Below are 22,500 nucleotides of genomic sequence, written 5' to 3'. Positions count from 1 at the left end.
CACTAGCCTATGTCCTATCCAGTACATACAGACACTAGCCTATGTCCTATCCAGTACACACAGACACTAGCCTATGTCCTATCCAGTGCACACAGACACTAGCCTATGTCATATCCAGTACACACAGACACTAGCCTATGTCCTATCCAGTACACACAGACACTAGCCTATGTCCTATCTAGTACACACAGACACTAGCCTATGTCCTATCCAGTGCACACAGACACTAGCCTATGTCATATCCAGTACACACAGACACTAGCCTATGTCCTATCCAGTACACAAAATTGTTTGAAGTCCAATCAAAATCAGACTGTGAACAAATGTCTCAATAGACTATGTAAAATGCCCAAATATATCTGTGAAACCCATCTGAAGCAAAACACTAAACCTTAAAGTGTCCCAGATGTCTTTTGTCCCCGTGGACCTGGTCACAGGAAAAGGTGGTCAATGATCTAAACGGTTCTATAGATGTGAAATAAGCACAGGGTTGGGATCTGCCATAGAACCTGCCTGGCAACTGCTATGATCATTGAGCTATGGTGTAGGGATATTACTAGCCTATAGCTGAATGTTGTTTCAACATCACCACACTGACAAAGCTAAATTTCGGGCGGCAGGTAGACTAGTGGTTAGAGAGCGTTGGGCCAGTAACCAAAAAGTTGCTTGATCGAATCGCTGAGCTGACGAGGTAAAAATCTGTCATTCTGCCCTTGAACAAGGCAGTTAACCCACTGTTCCCTGTGGCAAGACATCAGTAGGTTTATAATTGAACACATTTATGAAGATTTTACACTATTGTGGAGAGATGTACTGTTTGGATTCTTTACATACAATAGAAATAAGCGGAATCATTTTTATGTAATTAATTTCATTATTCTTTTGGCCAAATTTCATATACACAAATGTAAATTTACAAACAGAAAACCACATTTTCGTACCCTACAAAAATAAATTGAACTGTATTTTAAGACGGTTAAATGCTCTACTAACAAAAAAGCTGTTAGAATTGTAAGTATATGCATGTCCCTTAAGGTCCTTGTGTAATTGTAATGTGATATTGTACCCCCTAGCTCGATTGTCCATTGTTTGTAATCTATGTATGCTTGTGTTCCCTCATGTGCTTTATGTATTGATTTGTTGTTAATAAAAAAAATATTTAAAAAAAATATTAAATTTTTTTTTTTTTTTTTTAAAACACTGTTCCCCGGTAGGCCGTCATTGTAAATAAGAATTTGTTCTTAACTGACTTGCCTAGTTAAATAAAGGTTAAAAAAAATGTTTTGCTGCATAGTGCACTACTTTGACCAGAGCACTAGGAGCCCTGGTCAAAAGTAGTGCACTAATGTACAGTTGAAGTCGGAAGTTTACATACACTTAGGTTGGAGTCATTAAAACTTGTTTTCAACCACTCCACAAATTTCTTGTTAACAACCTACAGTTTTGGCAAGTCGATTAGGACATCTACTTTGTGCATGACACAAGTAATTTTTCCAACAATTGTTTACAGACAGATTATTTCACTTATAATTCACTGTATCACAATTCCAGTGTGTCAGAAGTTTACATACACTAAGTTGACTGTGCCTTTAAACAGCTTGGAAAATGACAGAAAATTATGTCATGGCTTTCAAAGCTTCTGATAGGCTAATTTACATAATTTGAGTCAATTGGAGGTGTACCTGTGGATGTATTTCAAGGCCTACCTTAAAACTCAGTGCCTCTTTGCTTGACATCATGGGAAAATCAAAAGAAAACAGCCAAGACCCCAGAAAAAAATTGTAGACCCCCACAAGTCTGGTTCATCATTGGGAGCAATTTCCAATCGCCTGAAGGTACCACGTTCATCTGTACAAACAATAGTACGCAAGTATAAACACCATGGGACCACGCAGCCGTCATGCCGCTCAGGAAGGAGACGCCTAGAGATGAACGTACTTTGGTGCGAAAAGTGTGAATCAATCCCAGAACAACAGCAAAGGACCTTGTGAAGATGCTGGAGGAAACAGGTACAAAAGTATCTATATCCACAGTAATACGAGTCCTATATCGCCATAACCCGAAAGGCCGCTCAGTAAGGAAGAAGCCACTGCTCCAAAACCGTCATAAAAAAGCAAGACGACAGTTTGCAACTGCACATGGGGACAAATATCGTCATTTTTGGAGAAATGTCCTCTGGTCTGATGAAACAAGAATAGAACAGTGCGGCCATAATGACCATCGTTATGGTTGGAGGAAAAAGGGGGAGGCTTGCAAGCTGCAGAACACCATCCCAACCATGAAGCACGGGGGTGGCAGCATCATGTTGTGGGGGTGCTTTGCTGCAGGAGGGGCTGGTGCACTTCACAAAATAGATGGCATCGTGAGGTAGGAAAATTACGTGGATATATTGAAGCAACATCTCAAGACATCAGTCAGGACATTAAAGCTTGGTCGCAAATGGGTCTTCCAAATGGACAATGACCCCAAGCATACTTCCAAAGTTGTATCAAAATGGCTTAAGGACAACAAACTCAAGGTATTGGAGTGGCCATCAGAAAGCCCTGACCTCACTCCTATAGAGAATTTGTGGGCAGAACTGAAAAAGCATGTGCGAGCAAGGAGGCCTACAAACCTGACTCAGTTACACAAGCTCTGTCAGGAGGAATGGGTCAAAATTCACCTAACTTATTGTGGGAAGCTTGAGGAAGGCTTCCTGAAACATTTGACTCAAGTTAAAAAATGTAAAGGCAATGCTACCAAATATTAATTGAGTGTATGTAAACTTCTGACCCACTGGGAATGTGATGAAATAAATAAAAGCTGAAATAAATCATTCTCTCTACTATTATTCTAACATTTCACATTCTTAAAATAAAGTGATCCAGGGAATTTTTACTAGGATTAAATGTCAGGAATGATGAAAAACTGAGTTTAAATGTAGTTGGTTAAGGTGTATGTAAACGTCCAACTTCAACTGTACATAGGGCAGTGGTTCCCTGGGGGTACTTGAGAAGACTCATGAGACCGTAGGCATACTGGTAAAATGCACATGAGGGATACTTCAGTGGTACTCTGGGCAGAGCAAAGTTCAGTTGGTGTTAAAGTAACTGAAAAAGTTGGGAACCACTGGTATAGGGAATAGGATGCCACTTAAGACGCAGCCCTCTCACAACACAGTCAAGCTTATTTTCTAAAACCACATGACAGTTACAGCCACAGCCAAGGTCAAACATTGACCCTTCTTTTCAGAGACTCTTGATGTGGTTTAATTAACACATGTTTTCCACAGATGTGTCCATTCATAGAGGGAGACTTACTAGAATGGATATCCACATTCAGGTCAACATTCCCAATTCTATTTCTATGTCTCAGCCCAGATGGCCTTCCCCAGGTCACTGCCAGATGAAACCTTAGAGACTCCAACAGGGCGGAATCCCAACTGGCACCCTATTCCCTACATAGTGCACTACTTTTGACCATTGCCGCATTGACCCTGGTCAAAAGTAGTGCACTAGCCTATATAGGGAATAGGGTTCCATTTGGAATGCAGTCCAGCGACTCCAAACAAAGAAAGCAGAGATCATTGGCTACGCTAGCGACAGGGTGTGCTAATAGCATCAGATCTGCTTACACCTGGCTCTCTGGGCACAGCAAGGCCTTCTGGAGACGATGAACCAACAGCCCCCTCTAATACATCAACCATTCATGGTTAATGCTCAACTCCCTAACCATGGCAGGACCCATCACACACACACGCATGCATATTATCTATGGTACACACACAAAACACACACCTTGCCATGTTCCCTTGCTGCAGATCACTAACAGAATGGATAACCCGCTTTTATGCCTTTATGGACGAACCCGACCTTGGGCACACAGCAGCCTCAGCCCAGAAATAGTCTTTATTAATGTCCTTGGCCACACAGTAAAAAAGAGCTTGTCTGTTGAAAGGCTGGCTTAGGCAGCAAAAGGATGTCCTCTGTCCTGTTGTTCAGTTGAATGTACAGCGGTGGAGGTGGATCTATCTGTCCATTCCGGTCCGAGGGAATGCATGTGCTTTTAGTTTGCATTAAAACCTCACAGACTTATGGGAGCACTATTAGACTTGATCTAGCCTGTGGTCTGTCTCTCTAGACTGGAGTGAAACTGTGCTCGGTTACTGGTTCTATAGGCAGCGGTTGCTAGCAGGGGCGGACCACAGCCAACTCAGACGTCCCTACTGTACCTAGACTGAACTTGATGCACAACCATTCTGGACTGAGGTAACTAACAAGGAATATATTTTCTCGCTCCAGGTCATGCAGTATTTTGGAGAGGGCTGTAAACAAGTAGTAGGCTATTGTCTAGGATAGGCAGGCATCAACATTTTTACTATCCACTGGAAAGTCTCTTAAAAAAAGTTACAGTAACCAAGGAAACTCTCACTTACAGCATCTCAAAATAATACAATTAGGGCTAGTCAGAATTAGACTGTGACTCAAACAAACCGAAGAGCAAAGATTACAAACAAAGCAGAAGAGGTTGCACCACAGTCTGTTACAATCAACACAAATGTGTCCATTAATAGGGAACTACTTGAGTGTGTCACCACCATGTTATGAGAATAGAGGGGGAGGGGGGTCAGGGAGGAGTCACACAAGATGTTCAACACTGCACACGCCCACTCACCGTCTTGTATGGCAGTTCTCTGCTTCAAACCCAGATTAGGCTGTACATGGATGTTTCTCCCAATCACATCATTGTGTGTGAAACCAGATACATGCACAATGAAAACTTAATAGACCAACAAACACAAACAAAAGCAATACTTATTTTGAATCTTTTCTCAAACAGAGGCATGTTTGCAAAAATAATTTGCTGAATGCTTCACTTGCAATTTCTAGCACATCTAGGCACATGGCAAAATGTACTTATAATCATGTGGTGACATAGGAAAGATGTTTTCACACAATATTAGGCCTAATGCATTATTTCGGCTTCTACATAATGTCATGCAAATGTATTCTATTCATAATGATATGACGACAGTATAAGAAATAAAAGATTAAGATAACTTTTGCCCATCAATTGCATGACATACTTAAATGTACTGTAGCTATGTGATATTGATATGTTATAATAGATGTAGGACAACTGGTTTGAATAAGGTGATACAATGTATCCGCGAAAGAGAAATGTTGGAGGAATCAGCAACACATCCTTGGAGGAATGGCAACATTATTGCAACAGTACGTTATAATAACTTTAAATTGTAAAATACCGGTAGATATATGTAGCCAGTTAATTCTACCAATAGTTAATAATCTCATATCCTAAATAGCTAAATAGTGTAGATTTAAACGGCAAGGCCACTATTATCTCCGAATAACGGGATAGAAAGCTAACCAAGGCAGTGGGAAAAAATGACCAACCCATCAACCACATAACGTGTTAGCTGCTGTAGCGAGGTAGCTTGCGACTAGCTAATATTGCTAATACAAAAAAGCATTACTATTTCTCTATATTTCCATTCGAAATTGATACGTACCCATAGAAAGCCATACGACAACAACCGCAGTATCCATATTGCATTTGCGAATGGTTATTTTTTATATGAAAATCTATATTTTTCTAATCGCTAGTGGTTTGACAGACATAACAAGCATCCATGAAACTCCAACCTCCGCCTCCTCATTCGAACGCTCGCGCTTTCATTGGTCGGTACATCTGGCGCAGAAGCTGGAAAATATCATTCCCGCACTCTATCAAATGGGTATCATAACGCCTATCATAAAAACGGGTGTGATGCAATTTCACCAATTGTAAACATCATCACTATTTTAATTTAGATAATCTAATAAATTAACAAACTCTCTCTCTTTTTCTCTCGCTCTGTTCCTTTCTTCCAAAATTATGTGCATGTTAAATTGACCTTGCGTGACCAACATAACCCCTCCATCCCCACCACCCCTCCTTCCACTGTGTAAACCCAGCTGTAAAGAGGGCAGTGAGATGACTGAGAAGTCTATTAAAATCTGTTCTCCCCCCTGTGGAGAGCCAGCAGACAGATGGTCATGCTCAGCCTCTCAGCCCCCTTTGCTCTTTGCCTATTCAGCTCAGCTAAGGGTCCTGGTAAGGGAAAGAAGGGTCCATCTGACTCTTAAATCTCCATCTTTCTCCCTTGGAGTGTATTATGCAGGGGACAGATATGACACACTTTTAATGGTCTTTATAACTGGCATGCCTATATTTGGCTGTGATCAATGATGGTGTGTGTGTTATGAATGATGCATTAGTATCTTATACTTTGTGTAAAGGGATTGTTTTATTATGATCTTGATTTTGGTGTGTTCAATGCACAGTGAAGAACAGCATGGCATCTCCTCTTCTCTGCAGAGCCAGGTTGTTTTTCTCTCTCAATTTCCAAGATTATATTTAGGTTGCTTAGCAACGTGTACAGATTTGGGGTGCTAGTGCTTGTGGGTAGATATGGTTATGAAGTGTCATGTACAGTATCGCATAATATACCATAGTCTACTGTATAGGAGGATTCCCATTCATTGGCCAGTCGAGGACAAAACAATATATTCAGTGGGGGAAACAATGTTGGTCAATAATTTTGCTAAATGAGCACATGCCTTCACTCTCTGTCCTGGATTCTCATTTTCTAAACAGACAAGCATTTGATCCTCATGCCAATAAGAAATCTATTTATTCCGCAATGAACTGCATTAAACCTGATCCTCTCCCCTTTCTTCATTGCATCCCCATTCTGAGCATGTCAAGCGAATAGTGTAGTAAAGCATATACTAGTAATACCACTAGTGTGTATTTTTTGTGAGAATGAAGTGCATGATGTTGTTATTATTAAAATGGCGTCCCCACATTAGAAAAGGAATAATGAGAACCTTTCAGACAAAGCTCTCCATTCTTAATCACATGGCCCAGTCAGCCACATGCTGTAGGCTGGCTTTCTTGACCCGATACTTTTATTCAAAAGCAGCATTGTTTTCTTAGATTAGCTGTGTGTATTGTTACATTTGACCCCTTAGGTAGATAGTAGGCTAAGTAGGCTATAAGCATAATGGTCCTTAGATTAATGAATATAATATATCAAAATAGCTTTAAATGTTTTTCTCAGTTTAACACACACATCTGCATTATCTGTTATATCTACTGTACGTGATAGACCAGCTTTGTCTCGCAACTAGCCATTTAAACTACCATTTATATTAAACATTTGGACTTTTAATGTTACAGATGGAAGGCATTGATGACATAATCTGTGTGAATATCCAACACCAACATAACAACTGATAAAACCATTTACAAATGTATATTTCTTCCCGCGTGGTCTGTGTTGTGCCGGAGCTCGATACAGTAATAAAGCCAGTAAAGTTATTTGTGGTGGTATTTCTGCCAGACTGCAGTTTAGTGGAACCCCCCCTCCCATGCATATTATTGGACCAAACCATTACTGCGATAAGGTTAAACACCTGTCACATGTGTATGCCATTAGCAAAACATCATATTTCCTAAATGTAAAGTATGTTTTCGATACTAGTTGATTAAGATTTATAAGATGTGTTCACATTAGAAAACACGCAGTTGCGCACCTCTCATTGAGATGGAATATTTAATAGCGTCGACTCACCCAATGTGCATGTCAGCATCACCCATTGCCTGCAATGGCGTTGTCTAGCGATGTGTAGATCACGGCTTGTAGTGTCTCAATAGGGCGACACAATACTGGACTATCGACGGGCTTGAATGGAAATGTCGTATTCGATGGGATTTATAACGAAAGCAGAGTATGTTATGTGAATTTTTACGGGACTATATTTAAGTTGGTGTCATTCATCACACGAAGCAATTAACGTAAGTCACTCTTGTTGTGCATTGTTGAAAGGGTAGCCTATGTGTGGTAAACAGTTAACTTCTGCTTTTTCTGAATGATCAACAACACTATGCAGTAGTGTTTTCCTTGTACATGGGCTAGTGAAATTAAATAATTGATCAGAATATACAGTTCATATGGAGCTGTCAACCACCATGACCTGTGCGGGTGAGGCGCGTCTATCTGTTCGTTGGATGTAGGATAGAGCTCGAGCTGATACAATGTTACACGTTTCAGTTTTATCTTCTGCATCTCGAAGTTTACCATTTATGTGGGACGTTGATGAAATGGCTTGGCGGATAGACTATATAGTCTACTGCTGCTTTACGAAAATGTCTATAGTACGTTGATCGTGTTTATCACAGTAGCAAAGGGGTGCGTTCGCAGAATGTTGCAATTTGTCATTCGTTGACTGGAGTCCTGCTGAACTGGGTGCTACACAAACCACTGCTGGCGGCATCCGATATCTTTTCACTTTGTGACATTGTAACATGTATCTCTGCGGTTGTGTGTCGTGGTTTAATGTTCTCCATTTATATCTTAAATTGTAGCCTATGTGGGATTAGCAAATAAGCTATTTGAATCTCACAAACAGGGTAGTGGTATGATGAAAGTACAGTAATAGAATAGTAGTAACACATGAAAACACATTTGATAATGAAATCAAAAGGACATCTTCAAATGACATTAACAGTATGTTATGTAGCCTATACATACTTATGATTGTAAACAAATGGAATCCACAATATTATTTTTTATATCACAGTTATTTGTGGTGTTTAAACAACTCCCCCTTGCATCCTTTCCCTAAAACCGTCTTGCCTGCCTGTGTGTTTATGAGCTGAACTGTCCTTCAGACCTGGTATTAATCGTGATGACCATGCAGAATGCTACGGGCCGGGGCAGTGGGTGTGGCAGTAAACTATACTGAACGAATATTTTGGTCCCATGAACAACAATTAAAGATCCCAGAAAGGTTCCATACTCACATAAAGCTTATTTCTCTCACATTTTTTCCACACATTTGTTTACATCCCTGTTAATGACATTTCTCCTTTGCCAAGATAATCCATCCACCTGACAGGTGTGGCATATCAAGAAGCTGATTAAACAGCATGATCATTACACAGGTGCACCTTGTGTTGGGGACAATGAAAGGCCACTCTAAAATGTGTAGTTTTGTCACACAACACAATGCCACAGATGTCTCAAGTTTTGCGGGAGATTGCAATTGGCATGCTGACTGAAGGAATATCCACCAGATCAGATGCCAGAAAATGAAATGTTAATTTCTCTACCATAAGCCACCTCCAACGTCATTTTAGAGTATTTTGCATGACGTCCAACCGGCTTTATAACCGCAGGCCACGTATAACCACGCCAGCCAAGGAACTCCAAATCCGGCTTCTTCACCTACCAGACAGCTGATGAAACGGAGGAGTATTTCCTTCTGTAATAAAGCCCCTTTGTGGGGAAAAAATTATTCTGATTGGCTGGGCCTGGCTCCCAAGTGGGTGTGTCTAGCTCCCAAGTGGGTGGGCCTATGCCCTCCCAGGCCACATCTATTCATGTAAATGTATTGAACAGAGTTCAAGATGTTTAATGTTTAGTCTCTAATTAAGCAATAAGGCCCGAGGAGTGTGGTATATTGCCAATATACCATGGCTAAGGGGTGTTCTTATGCATGACACAACGCGGAGTGCCTGGATACAGGCCTTAGCCATGGTATATTGACCATATACCACACACCCCCGAGATGCCTTATTGCTGTTATAAACTTGAAACACCCGGTTTATAACTGCAAGTGGCCCACATGATTTCCATCGCCCGTATCGATCAGTGCATGTTTTATCTTCTACGTGAGTAACTGTGTATTGATTAGATAAATGGGTAAACACACTACTTTCTAAACAGATCCTTTTAGAGGGCAAATACCTTTTTACATTCAGTGCACGTCTTGTGCTAAGCGTTGTCTGTGATTACCTTGCACTTTCACTTCAGATTCATAGAAATGATGTTGTTCGTGACATTTTCGAAAGCTGAATTGCAATGGATCTCCCCATCATGCTGTAGTGTAGAACCTCACTATTTTTTTATGTATTTTTTTAATATATTTTTTAAATTAATGTTTATTTAACTAGGCAAGTCAAATTCTTATTTACAATGACGACCTACCAAAAGGCAAAAAGCACATACCATTGTACAAACAATATTGGGCACACACAACAGCACAAAGGGCAAGAAGGTAGAGACAACAATACAACTGTCAGTAAGAGTGTCCATGATTGAGTCTTTGAATGAAGAGATGGAGATAAAACTGTCCAGTTTGACAGTTTTTTTCAGCACGTCCTAGTCGCTAGCTGCTGCGAACTGAAAAGAGGAGCGACCTCTTGACAATGACAGGTTGCTTGGTATCTATTGTATCTAACAGGCATCTCCTTATCTCTCCCAGGTGTCCATTGCCCCAAATGAAGTGTGAAATCAAATCACAGTGATAATCACACAGGCAGGGCACTCGCTGGACGCTACAGTAATATATGTGAGATGAAGGCCCAGCGATGCTGCTGAGATCCCCTCCGCCTCCTCGCCTCTGACGCCATTATGCTGAAGACGGAGGCCTCGGGGGAGAGGACCACTCTCCGGAGCGCCTCCCCTCACCGCAACGCCTATAGGACAGAGTTCCAGGCCCTGAAGAAGGCCTTCGACCAGCCGCCCCGGCAGGACAGCAAGGAGCCCCAGCTCAAGGACCCTGAGCGGGTCACCCAGCGTCGAGGACGACAGTATGGCGCCCACGTCAGCCGCATCAAGGACATGTTCATGCAGATGCAGGGCACAGAGAGCACCGTCGCCGCCACCAGGCGGGAAGACCCATCGCCTCAGAAGATAACCAAGCCCACCAACTTCATCAACAAGGAGGACGGCTCGGTCATCAAGCTGACGCAGCACCCTACAGCAGACCGAACCAGTGCAGGGTCAAAGGTCATAGAGACCAGGAGGCTGTTTGAGCAGCAGTCGCGCGACGCCTCCCAGTCACCCGTCTACTCCTACGGTCGGGAGAAGAGGGGTTCTTATGAGCACCTGGACGACTGGCGAGGGGCGCGCTCCAACAGGGGCAGCACAGACTCCTTGGACTCGCTGTGTTCCAGAACGGAAGCCCAGTCACCCACAGTGAGCCAGCTGAGCGCTGTCTTTGAGAACGTCGACCAACAGGGAGGGGGAGGAGGGGGCGAGGGTCCATTCCGGCGAGGCTACCGAGGCCGGGCACTATACTCCCCTGACAATTCCCACCGGCACAGCGACGTCAGCGAAGACGACTCGCGCCAGTCCCCGGTGCCTGGCGGAGGGTGCAGGATCCGCGTGGGGGGAAAATTCCCCATATCCTCGTCCTCAGAGGACCTCCTCAGCCCCAGCCCGCTGTCAGAGGCAGTGGAGCTAAAACCCGTCCCGCAGCAGGAGGAGCCCCAGGAGAGAGAGGAGACAGCAGGGGAGTTAGGACAGAGGGACAGAGAGAGACATCCTATAAGGGCCACCACCAACGGAGGCGAGGTGAACGGATCGTGTGATGAGAAACAGGTGGAGGAAACCGAAACCTTCAGAGAGACGGAGGGAGTCTGCATGGACTCAAGGCCCACGACTGACACCATTGTCAGGGACAAGACTTCTGAGGACACCCTGGATACCCCAGCCACCCCAGCCAAGGATGAAGCCCAAGAGGAGGCAGAGGCCCTTGGGGAGGAGGTGGAGATGGAGAAGGCCTCCTCCAGGCCCAGGGTTTCTCCAGAGGACCAGGCAGAAGTGCCCAATGAGGAATACGGTGGGAACGAAAGGGTGATTTTTAACACGGACGGGGACGCGTGCTACCAGGGCTGGGGGGAGAGCTGTACTGACCCTGACGATGACCTTTATGGTGACGATGATGTCATCTATGACCCTGGGAATGATCTTACTGAGATCCCTGGTCTACCAGAAGAAGAGAAGGAGGATATCCCTCAGAAGAGGAAACTAAGCTTCAGCACCAAACCCATGATGGTAAGTCCCTTGTCAACTGAACTTAACCAATAAGAAACGCTTGTTATGGTTTTACGTTGAAAAATATTTCGCTAAGATGTACCCTGATGAATGCGTCCCTAGTCTCCAGGTGTGAGATGGTGTGGATTGGGTAACATTGTGAGGTGCTCATCCTACTGAGTCACATTCAGTGAGAGATGAGGGGTGGCAGGTAGCCTAGCGGTTAAGAACGTTCAGCCAAAAATATTACGTTTCTGAGAATATCAAACAGTACAATTCCTGGGCAGATATTATATTAAGGAATAAAGCATGTATGTATGTTTTTGGAATGTTTGCGTTACATTTATCAATAGCAGGTGAGATGAATTCAGCCGATTATTCATAATATCTAAAACGCTTTATGTTATTGCAGTTCTGTTTTCAAAGGATTATGTCCTGTGTATAATTGGTGCGTCTCGAATCAAATTGCTACAGTTACTTTATTTGCTTGCTCTTGGGGATCTGCTGACTCTGCGGTAAACAATGACTTCCTTGCATGTGTTATTGCAACTGATATGAACATAAACAATGATCAATAGCTTGTGCTAGTGCGTGTGTGCATGCGTGTCTATGTGTGTTTGAAGGGAGTGTGTGTGGAATTAGAGCTAACACAAACACTCCACAGGTTGGGTTCGATCCCATTAACATGCTGTAACAGAGCAGAACAATTACCCCAGTTCTTACACAGGACATGTTGGATTGCTAGAGCAGCCAACACACACACACGCACGCACGCATGCATGCACACACACATACATACATATATGCTGAAAATGCACACACACACATATACACATACACACGTGCTGTGGCTTTTCCATTATAGAACAGGATAGGGTCAGTAAAGGTTAACTTTTCCATGTGAAGTATATCATATTCTTAGAATTCCCGAATCAGATCAGATCCCTATGCTACGCTCAATTTGAATTCTCAGATAAGCCAGCTAATTATAAGCCTGATATATAGGTCTGCCAGCCGTGCTACCTAATGACATTTTGCAATGTATTATAATAATGCAAACGAACCATAACCAGCCATCACAATATGAAACATTTACTGAATATTGTGTTAAAAGTCCAAACGCTTGGTCCCACCTCTCCTATTAATATAGTCTATAGAATAGCAGGGCTTCCTAGCAATTAAGAGGTTATTGTCCCAAGACAGCTTTTATGAACTCAGAATGCTCTCCTGTCCCTTTTTAGGTTGGGTTATCTGTAGGTGTGTGTGAGCGTACAGTTGAAATGCTTAGCAGCTCCAGGCAGCTGTTTTCCCACAGAAGGTCTTGGCTGTTTGCAGTGTTTTTTCCCCCTTCTCTCGCTCCTCTGGGCACATTGCGAACAAACAGCGTTCTGTCTTTTGTTCCAACTTGTGAAAGAGACGGAGATATTTGTCCCTGAGCTTGGGCCTTCACTGGGGCTGACCCCGCACGAGACCGGCTTGACCCTTGAACAACATTGAAAAGAAAACATGTAGTCAGTTAGTCTTGCTTAACGTTTTTTTGTAATATGTCTTAGTGCCTCTCAAAGCGGATAAATCTATTTTGACATCCCGGCTGAATCTAGAAATCTTATTGGAGGCTGCTGCCTGCGCATGTGGAAAGCAGGTACATAAGCTTGTGGCAACTGGTGATATAAACACACTTTGTTTATTAGTTTCTGCATTGATGCACACAGATGCCTGTTAGATCAGTTTATGCCGGTATACTGCTCTATACAAACAGAATGCTTGATTAACTAGATTTTTATTGTATATATTTAGGCACCAGATGAGATGTTTTCCTCTCACTACTTACAGTATGATCTCCATACACACACTCATCTGTAAGAGAGTGTCCCAGTGTGGAGGGACTCTACTGGGCTGGTCTGAGGCAGAGGCAGCCGCTTTTCCTGGAGGGTCTGAGTCTGACACATACCGATGTAGGATCTTCATTTAGTCACCCTGTTACAGGAGAACTTTCCTGCAATGGAGGACATTTTAAATTTGTAGTGTATTTGAGGTTTAAAAAAGCTTCTGAAGTTTGTAATTGCTACTTTGATGTTTCAGACCTGATTTTCCTTGATGAAAAATGTATAGAAAAGTCAATTAATTATAATCCAAATAATATTTTACATGTCCTGTTGCAAACTGGCTCAAATTAAGATCCTACATATGTATGGCCACACCCACATCCAGTGGTATGGCCACACCCACATCCATGCTGGTTGGCTACAGGTACATGCTGCTTTCTGCAGTACACTGTCTGCTCTCTACAGCAGCTATCAAGTTCTGAAGTCACAGATCATATCATATAGGAATGGTGACTCCAGAACATAATAAATGGGATGCTTTAGGATACTTTGATATGTGTAGCTCACTCTTTATCTTTTCCGTGGAATAGCAGAAAACATACGCAGAGTATCTACAGTACATTATCTACTGTACACTATCTACAGTATCTACAGTACAGTATCTACAGAATATACTGCATCTACTGTACAATATCTACAGTATCTACAGTACAGTGCCTACAGTACAGTATCTACCATATCTACAGTATCTACAGTACAGTATCTACAGTATAGTGTCTACAGTATCTACAGTATCTACAGTACATTATCTACTGTACAGTATCTACAGTATATACTGCATCTACTGTACAATGTCTACAGTATATACAGTACAGTGCCTACAGTACAGTATCTACCATATCTACAGTATATACAGTACAGTATCTAGAGTACAGTATCTACAGCATCTACAGTACAGTGTCTACAGTATACAGTATTTACAGTACAGTGTCTACAGTGCAGTATCTACCATATCTACAGTATTTACAGTATCTACAGTATTTACAGTATCTACCGTATCTACAGTATTTACAGTATTTACAGTATCTACAGTATCTACTGTATCTACAGTATTTACAGTATCTACCGTATCTACAGTATTTACAGTATCTATAGTATCTACTGTATCTACAGTATTTACAGTATTTACAGTATCTACAGTACAATATCTACAGTATCTATAGTATCTACAGTGTCTACAGTATCTACAGTACAATATCTACATTATCTGTAGTATCTACAGTGTCTACGGTATCTACAGTATCTCCAGTATCTACAGTACAATATCTACAGTATCTACAGTACAATATGTTCAGTATCTACAGTGTCTACAATATAGTATCTAAATTATCTACAGTATCTACAGTACAATGACTAAAGTACAGTACCTACAGTATCTACAGTGTCTACAGTACAGTATCTACAGTGTCTACAGTATAGTATCTACAGTATCTACAGTACAATATCCACAGTATCTATAGTATATACAGTGTCTACAGTATCTACCGTATCTACAGTATCTACAGTATCTACTGTATCTACAGTATTTACAGTATCTACCGTATCTACAGTATTTACAGTATCTATAGTATCTACTGTATCTACAGTATTTACAGTATTTACAGTTTCTACAGTACAATATCTACAGTATCTATAGTATCTACAGTGTCTACAGTATCTACAGTACAATATCTACATTATCTGTAGTATCTACAGTGTCTACGGTATCTACAGTATCTCCAGTATCTACAGTACAATATCTACAGTATCTACAGTACAATATGTTCAGTATCTACAGTGTCTACAATATAGTATCTAAATTATCTACAGTATCTACAGTACAATGACTAAAGTACAGTACCTACAGTATCTACAGTACAGTATCTACAGTGTCTACAGTATAGTATGTACAGTATCTACAGTACAGTATCTACAGTACATTATCTACAGTATCTACAGTATAGTATCTACAGTGTCTACAGTATCTAAAGTATTTTCAGTACAGTATCCACAGTATCTACAGTATCTACAGTACATTATCTAGAGTATCTGCATTATCTACAGTACAGTATCTACAGTGTCTACTGTACAGTATCTACAGTACAGTGCCTACAGTACAGTATCTACAGTGTCTGCAGTACAGTATCTACAGTATCTAAAGTATTTACAGTATCTACAGTATCTACAGTACAGTATCTACAGTGTCTACAGTACAGTATCTACAGTACAGTGCCTACATTACAGTATCTACAGTATCTACAGTACAGTATCTACAGTATCTAAAGTATTTACAGTATCTACAGTATCTACAGTACAGTATCTACAGTACAGTGCCTACATTACAGTATCTACAGTACAGTATCTACTGTACAGTATCTACAGTATCTACAGTATCTACAGTGTCTACTAGAGGTCGACCGATTATGATTTTTCAACGCTGATACCGATACCGATTATTGGAGGACCAAAAAAGTCGTTACCGATTAATTGGCAGTTTTTTAAAAATGTATTTGTAATAATGACAATTACAACAATACTGAATGAACACTTATTTTAACTTAATATAATACATCAATAAAATCAATTTAGCCTCAAGTAAATAATGAAACATGTTCAATTTGGTTTAAATAATGCAAAAACAAAGTGTTGGAGAAGAAAGTGAAAGTGCAATATGTGCTATGTAAGAAAGCTAACGTTTCAGTTCCTTGCTCAGAACACGAGAACAAATGAAAGCTGGTGGTTCCTTTTAACATGAGTCTTCAATATTCCCAGGTAAGAAGTTTTAGGTTGTAGTTATTATAGGAATTATTTCCCTCTATACCATTTGTATTTCATTAACCTTTGACTATTGGATATTCTTATAGGCACTTTAGTATTGCCAGTGTAACAGTATAGCTTCTGTCCCTCTCCTCGCTCCTCCCTGGGCTCGAACCAGCAACACAATGACAACAGCCACCATCGAAGTAGCGTTACCCATGCAGAGCAAGGGAAACAACCACTGCAAGGCTCAGAGCGAGTGACGTTTGAAACGCTATTAGCGTGCGCTAACTAGCTAGCCATTTCACTTCGGCCTCATCTCCGGAGTTGATAGGTTTGAAGTCATAAACAGCGCAATGCTTGACGCACAACGAGGGCTGCTGGAAAAACGCACAAAAGTGCTGTTTGAATGAATGTTTACGCTCCTGCTTCTTCCTACCACTGCTCAGTCAGATACTTAGATACTTGTATGCTTGTATGCTCAGTCTGATTATATGCAACGCAGGACACGCTAGATAATATCTAGTAATATCATCAACCATGTGTAGTTAACTAGTGATTATGATTGATTGTTTTTTATAAGATAAGTTTAATGCTAGCTAGCAACTTACCTTGGCTTACTGCATTCGCCTAACAGGCAGTCAGTCTCCTTGTGGAGTGCAACGAGAGAGAGGCAGGTCGTTTTTGCATTGGACTAGTTAACTGTAAGGTTGCAAGAATGGATCCCCCGAGCTGACAAGGTGAAAATCCTAATTAATCGGCCATTGCGATTAATCGGTCGACCTCTAGTGTCTACAGTGTCTACAGTATCTACAGTACAGTATCTACAGTACAGTATCTACAGTATCTACAGTACAGTATCTACAGCACAGTATCTACAGTGTCTACAGTACAGTATCTAAAGTATCTACAGTACCTACAGTATCTACAGTACCGTATCTACAGTATCTACAGTACAGTATCTACAGTACCGTATCTACAGTATCAACAGTACAGTATCTACAGTATCTACAGTATCTACAGTATCTACAGTACAGTATCTACAGTGTCTACAGTACAGTATCTAAAGTATCTACAGTACCTACAGTATCTACAGTATCTACAGTACAGTATCTACAGTACCGTATCTACAGTATCTACAGTGTCTACAGTATCTACAGTACAGTATCTACAGCATCTACAGTACCGTATCTACAGTATCTACAGTACAGTATCTACAGCATCTACAGTACCGTATCTACAGTATCTACAGTACAGTATCTACAGTACCGTATCTACAGTATCAACAGTACAGTATCTACAGTATCTACAGTATCTACAGTATCTACAGTACAGTATCTACAGTGTCTATAGTACAGTATCTAAAGTATCTACAGTACCTACAGTATCTACAGTATCTACAGTACAGTATCTACAGTACCGTATCTACTGTATCTACAGTATCTACAGTACAGTATCTACAATATCTACAGTACAGTATCTAAAGTATCTACAGTATCTACAGTATCTACAGTGCCACATCTACAGTGTCTACAGTACAGTATCTACAGTGTCTACAGTAGCTACAGTAGCTACAGTGTCTACAGTACAGTATCTACAGTACAGTATCTACAGTACAGTATCTACAGTATCTACAGTATCTACAGTACAGTATCTACAGTACAGTATCTACAGTTTCTAGAGTACAGTATCTACAGTACAGTATCTACAGTATTTACAGTACAGTATCTACAGTGTCTACAGTAGCTACAGTATCTACAGTGTCTACAGTATAGTATCTACAGTGTCTACAGTGTCTACAGTATCTTCAGTACAGTATCTACAGTATAGTATCTACAGTGTCTACAGTACAATATCTACAGTATCTACAGTGTCTACAGTACAATCTATATCTACAGTACAGTATCTACATTATCTACAGTACAGTATCTACAGTATATACAGTATCTACAGTACAGTATCTACAGTATATACAGTGTACAGAATCTATAGTATCTACAGTATCTAGATAATCTACAGTACAGTGTCTACAGTATCTACAGTACAGTATCTACAGTACAGTATCTACAGTGCAGTATATACAGTGCAGTATATACAGTGTCTACTGTATCTACAGTACAGCATTTAAAGTATCTACAGTATCTACAGTGTCTACAGTACAGTAGCTACAGTATCTACAGTACAGTATTTACAGTATCTACAGTGTCTACTGTATCTACAGTACAGAATCTACAGTACAGTATCTACAGTGTCTACAGTACAGTATCTACAGTATCTACAGTGTCTACAGTACAGTAGCTACAGTACAGTATCTACAGTGTCTACAGTACAGTATCTACAGTAGAGTATCTACAGTATCTACAGTATCTACAGTACAGTATCTACAGTGTCTACAGTACAGTATCTACAGTGTCTACAGTACAGTATCTACAGTATCAACTGTACAGTATCTACAGTATCTATAGTGTCTACAGTACAGTATCTACAGTACAGTATCTACGGTGTCTACAGTATCTACAGTGTCTGCAGTACAGTATATACAGTATCTACAGTATCTACAGTACAGTATCTACAGTATCTACAGTATCTACAGTGTCTACAGTACAGTAGCTACAGTATCTACAGTACAGTATTTACAGTATCTACAGTGTCTACTGTATCTACAGTACAGTATCTACAGTGTCTACAGTACAGTATCTACAGTATCTAATGTATCTACAGTACAGTATTTAAAGTATCTACAGTATCTACAGTGTCTACAGTACAGTAGCTACAGTACAGTCTACAGTATCTACAGTACAGTATCTACAGTACAGTATCTACAGTATCTACAGTGTCTACAGTACAGTATCTAAAGTATCTACAGTACCTACAGTATCTACAGTACAGTATATACAGTACCGTATCTACAGTATCTACAGTGTCTACAGTATCTACAGTACAGTATCTACTGTATCTACAGTATCTACAGTACAGTATCTACAATATCTACAGTACAGTATCTACAGTATCTACAGTGCCACATCTACAGTGTCTACAGTACAGTATTTACAGTAAAGTATCTACAGTGTCTACAGTACAGTATCTACAGTATCTAGAGTACAGTATCTACAATATCTACAGTACAGTATCTACAGTATCTACAGTGCCACATCTACAGTGTCTACAGTACAGTATTTACAGTACAGTATCTACAGTGTCTACAGTAGCTACAGTATCTACAGTGTCTACAGTATAGTATCTACAGTGTCTACAGTGTCTACAGTATCTTCAGTACAGTATCTACACTATAGTATCTACAGTGTCTACAGTACAATATCTACAGTGTCTACGGTGTCTACAGTAAAATATCTACAGTACAGAATGTACAGTATCTACAGTACAGTATCTACAGTACAGTATCTACAGTATCTACAGTACAGTATCTACAGTATCTCCAGTTGTCACGGTTTTCTTCCTCCTCTTCCTCTGAAGAGGTGAAATACGCAGCGTGGTAAGTGTCCATGGTTTTAATAGGAAAACTCAAACATGAACAAACTACAAAACAATAAATGTGAAAACCGTAACAGTCCTAACTGGTGCAATAAAACACAAAGACAGGAAACAATCACCCACAAAATACCCAAAGAATATGGCTGCCTAAATATGGTTCCCAATCAAGAGACAACAATAAACACCTGCCTCTGATTGAGAACCAATCCAGGCAACCATAGACTTACCTAGACACCTAAACTGAACACAACCCCATAAATCTACAAAAAAAAACTAGACAAGACAAAACACATAAATCACCCATATCACACCCTGGCCTAACCAAAATAATAAAGAAAACAAAGATAAGTAAGACCAGGGCGTGACAACAGTACAATATCTACAGTATAGTATCTACAGTACAGTGTCTATATTACAGTGTGCCTTTGCAGCAAGGGTTTTTCAACGTTATCCTTAGCAGCTGTCTATTCTGATCTAAAGTTCCTTTACTCTTGTTCAGGATACTGGTTATCCAAACAGGAACTCTCCCTTCCCCTCCACTCCTCCTTATTGTCCTTAGTAAATTCTGGCCCTTGTGATAGCTACCTTGCCTGAGACCTAGAGACTTATGTTAGTTCCCCAAGCTATTGCAGAGGCTTTAGCTCGGTGGGTTACCACCGTCTTGTGGTGTGTAAGAGAGCCCGGTGTAAACCCGGTTGATCATACTCACTCTTGTGCAGGACACTGGGGATGGAGACTGAAGATCTCCCTCCATACCTTCATAGTCCCTTTCTTTCTCTGATTCCTTCCCTGTAACTGTCCCCCCTTTTCCTCCTCGTCCTCCCCACTTCTACTTGAATGGCGTTTAAAGCAGCTGGAATGAAACGTTTGCGTCTACTGTTGAAAAGTAGTTTTTGTCTCAGCTCTGACACCTTGATTTCCTAATGGATTGAAGCACATGTGAAGGACTGACTGGTAGGCAGTGAGGCGTTAGTGAATGAACATTGAAGTGATAATTGCACCCTCTCTGTGCTGCACTCTGTCATTACATCAAAGAGGCTAGCGTTTTGTCCGTTAGTGTTTTTTGCTCATCGTTTAGGCTACTGTAATCAATCCCAGAAGAACCAAAGCCATATTAAATCAATGTGTAGAGGAGGAGGCCTATTCTATTATAAGTGAGAGGGGATGAATTAATTGCACAGTCAGCGTTACGACAGTTTGATGTTTTACTCTGTCTTGGTTTTCATTTGACTCGGGACCACACATAGGTCAAATGTTGCTTTGGATAAAAGTGTCTGCTCTAATGGCATATATATTATATTATATATTATATAAGGTTGGGATTGTCTAGCTGTGGTCCAGGGCATTAGTGCAAGTTCCTCTACAAACGTAGAGGCAACTCGTTGTGGTCATCGCACGACAGGACCAGAGCTAGGAATGTCCGGTTGGTGCAAATGCTTAGTCAATCTGTCTCTGTTGGCTTTACAGCCTGGAGGGGGAGGTGATTAACAAAGTGGTATTGTATTACATTAATGTTGTATTGAATGATATTATAAATCGGAATTTGAGTTTAGCTCCCCATATTGGAGAATAGAGTTCACCAGTTTAGTCATGGTTGCGTCCCAAATGGTATCTTATTCCCTATGTAGTGCACTACTTTTGACCAGAACACTATTGCTCAGAAATAAAAGAAGTGCACTAAATAGGGAATAGGGTGACATTTGGGATACACATGCTATTTTAGCTAGGCCTGATATGACCTCTTCACAGATTATCCCCCAGGCATAGAGGTGGTCTGTGCAAAGCATCATCCACCCGTACTGCAGTATGTACCACACCAAACACTATTACTGCAGTATGTACCACACCAAACACTGTTACTGCAGTATGTACCACACCAAACACTGTTACTGCAGTACGTACCACACCAAACACTATTACTGCAGTATGTACCACACCAAACACTATTACTGCAGTATGTACCACACCAAACACTATTACTGCAGTATGTACCACACCAAACACTGTTACTGCAGTATGTACCACACCAAACACTATTACTGCAGTATGTTTACATTTACATTTAAGTCATTTAGCAGACGCTCTTATCCAGAGCGACTTACAAATTGGTGCGTTCACCTTAAGACATCCAGTGGAACAGCCACTTTACAATAGTGCATCTAAATCTTTTAAGGGGGGGGGTGAGAAGGATTACTTTATCCTATCCTAGGTATTCCTGAAAGAGGTGGGGTTTCAGGTGTCTCCGGAAGGTGGTGATTGATGTACCACACCAAACACTATTACTGCAGTATGTACCTCACCAAACACTATTACTGCAGTATGTACCTCACCAAACACTATTACTGCAGTATGTACCTCACCAAACACTATTACTGCAGGATGTACCTTACCAAACACTATTACTGCAGTATATACTGCCACAAATACTATTACTGCAGTATGTACCACACCAAACACTATTACTGCAGTATATACCACAACAAACACTATTACTGCAGTATGTACCTCACCAAACAC

The 22,500-nt window shown here is 40.9% G+C and overlaps 2 protein-coding genes across 10 annotated transcripts in view; one reads left to right on the top strand and one right to left on the bottom strand.

The window, feature by feature from the left end:
* sgce (sarcoglycan, epsilon) overlaps positions 1 to 5,849 on the bottom strand; it is a 27,139-nt gene extending 21,290 nt beyond the window's left edge. Inside the window, exons 1-2 of one of the 5 annotated variants that reach the window (XM_029648793.2) lie at positions 5,513 to 5,849; positions 4,654 to 4,758 (exon numbers count right to left, since the gene is read on the bottom strand). In XM_029648793.2, coding sequence (XP_029504653.1) covers positions 4,654 to 4,758; positions 5,513 to 5,549 — 142 coding nt within the window. In that variant the 5' untranslated portion in view covers positions 5,550 to 5,849. The remainder of the gene's footprint in view (positions 1 to 4,653; positions 4,759 to 5,512) is intronic. The other 4 variants (XM_029648792.2, XM_029648794.2, XM_029648796.2 and 1 more) reach the window with 4 other exon arrangements.
* The window catches only part of ppp1r9a (protein phosphatase 1, regulatory subunit 9A), a 160,180-nt gene continuing 141,577 nt past the window's right edge, over positions 3,898 to 22,500 (top strand). For 2 of the 5 annotated variants that reach the window (XM_065017975.1, XM_065017976.1), the window contains exons 1-2: positions 3,901 to 4,247; positions 10,314 to 11,890. In XM_065017975.1, coding sequence (XP_064874047.1) covers positions 10,463 to 11,890 — 1,428 coding nt within the window. In that variant the 5' untranslated portion in view covers positions 3,901 to 4,247; positions 10,314 to 10,462. Of the gene's footprint in view, positions 4,248 to 7,638; positions 7,843 to 10,313; positions 11,891 to 22,500 lie in introns of those variants that run through there. The other 3 variants (XM_065017973.1, XM_065017974.1, XM_065017971.1) reach the window with 2 other exon arrangements.

Source organism: Oncorhynchus nerka, linkage group LG4, assembly GCF_034236695.1.
Source record: "Oncorhynchus nerka isolate Pitt River linkage group LG4, Oner_Uvic_2.0, whole genome shotgun sequence".
NCBI lineage: Eukaryota > Metazoa > Chordata > Actinopteri > Salmoniformes > Salmonidae > Oncorhynchus > Oncorhynchus nerka.
This window is presented reverse-complemented; position numbering and strand designations above follow the sequence as displayed.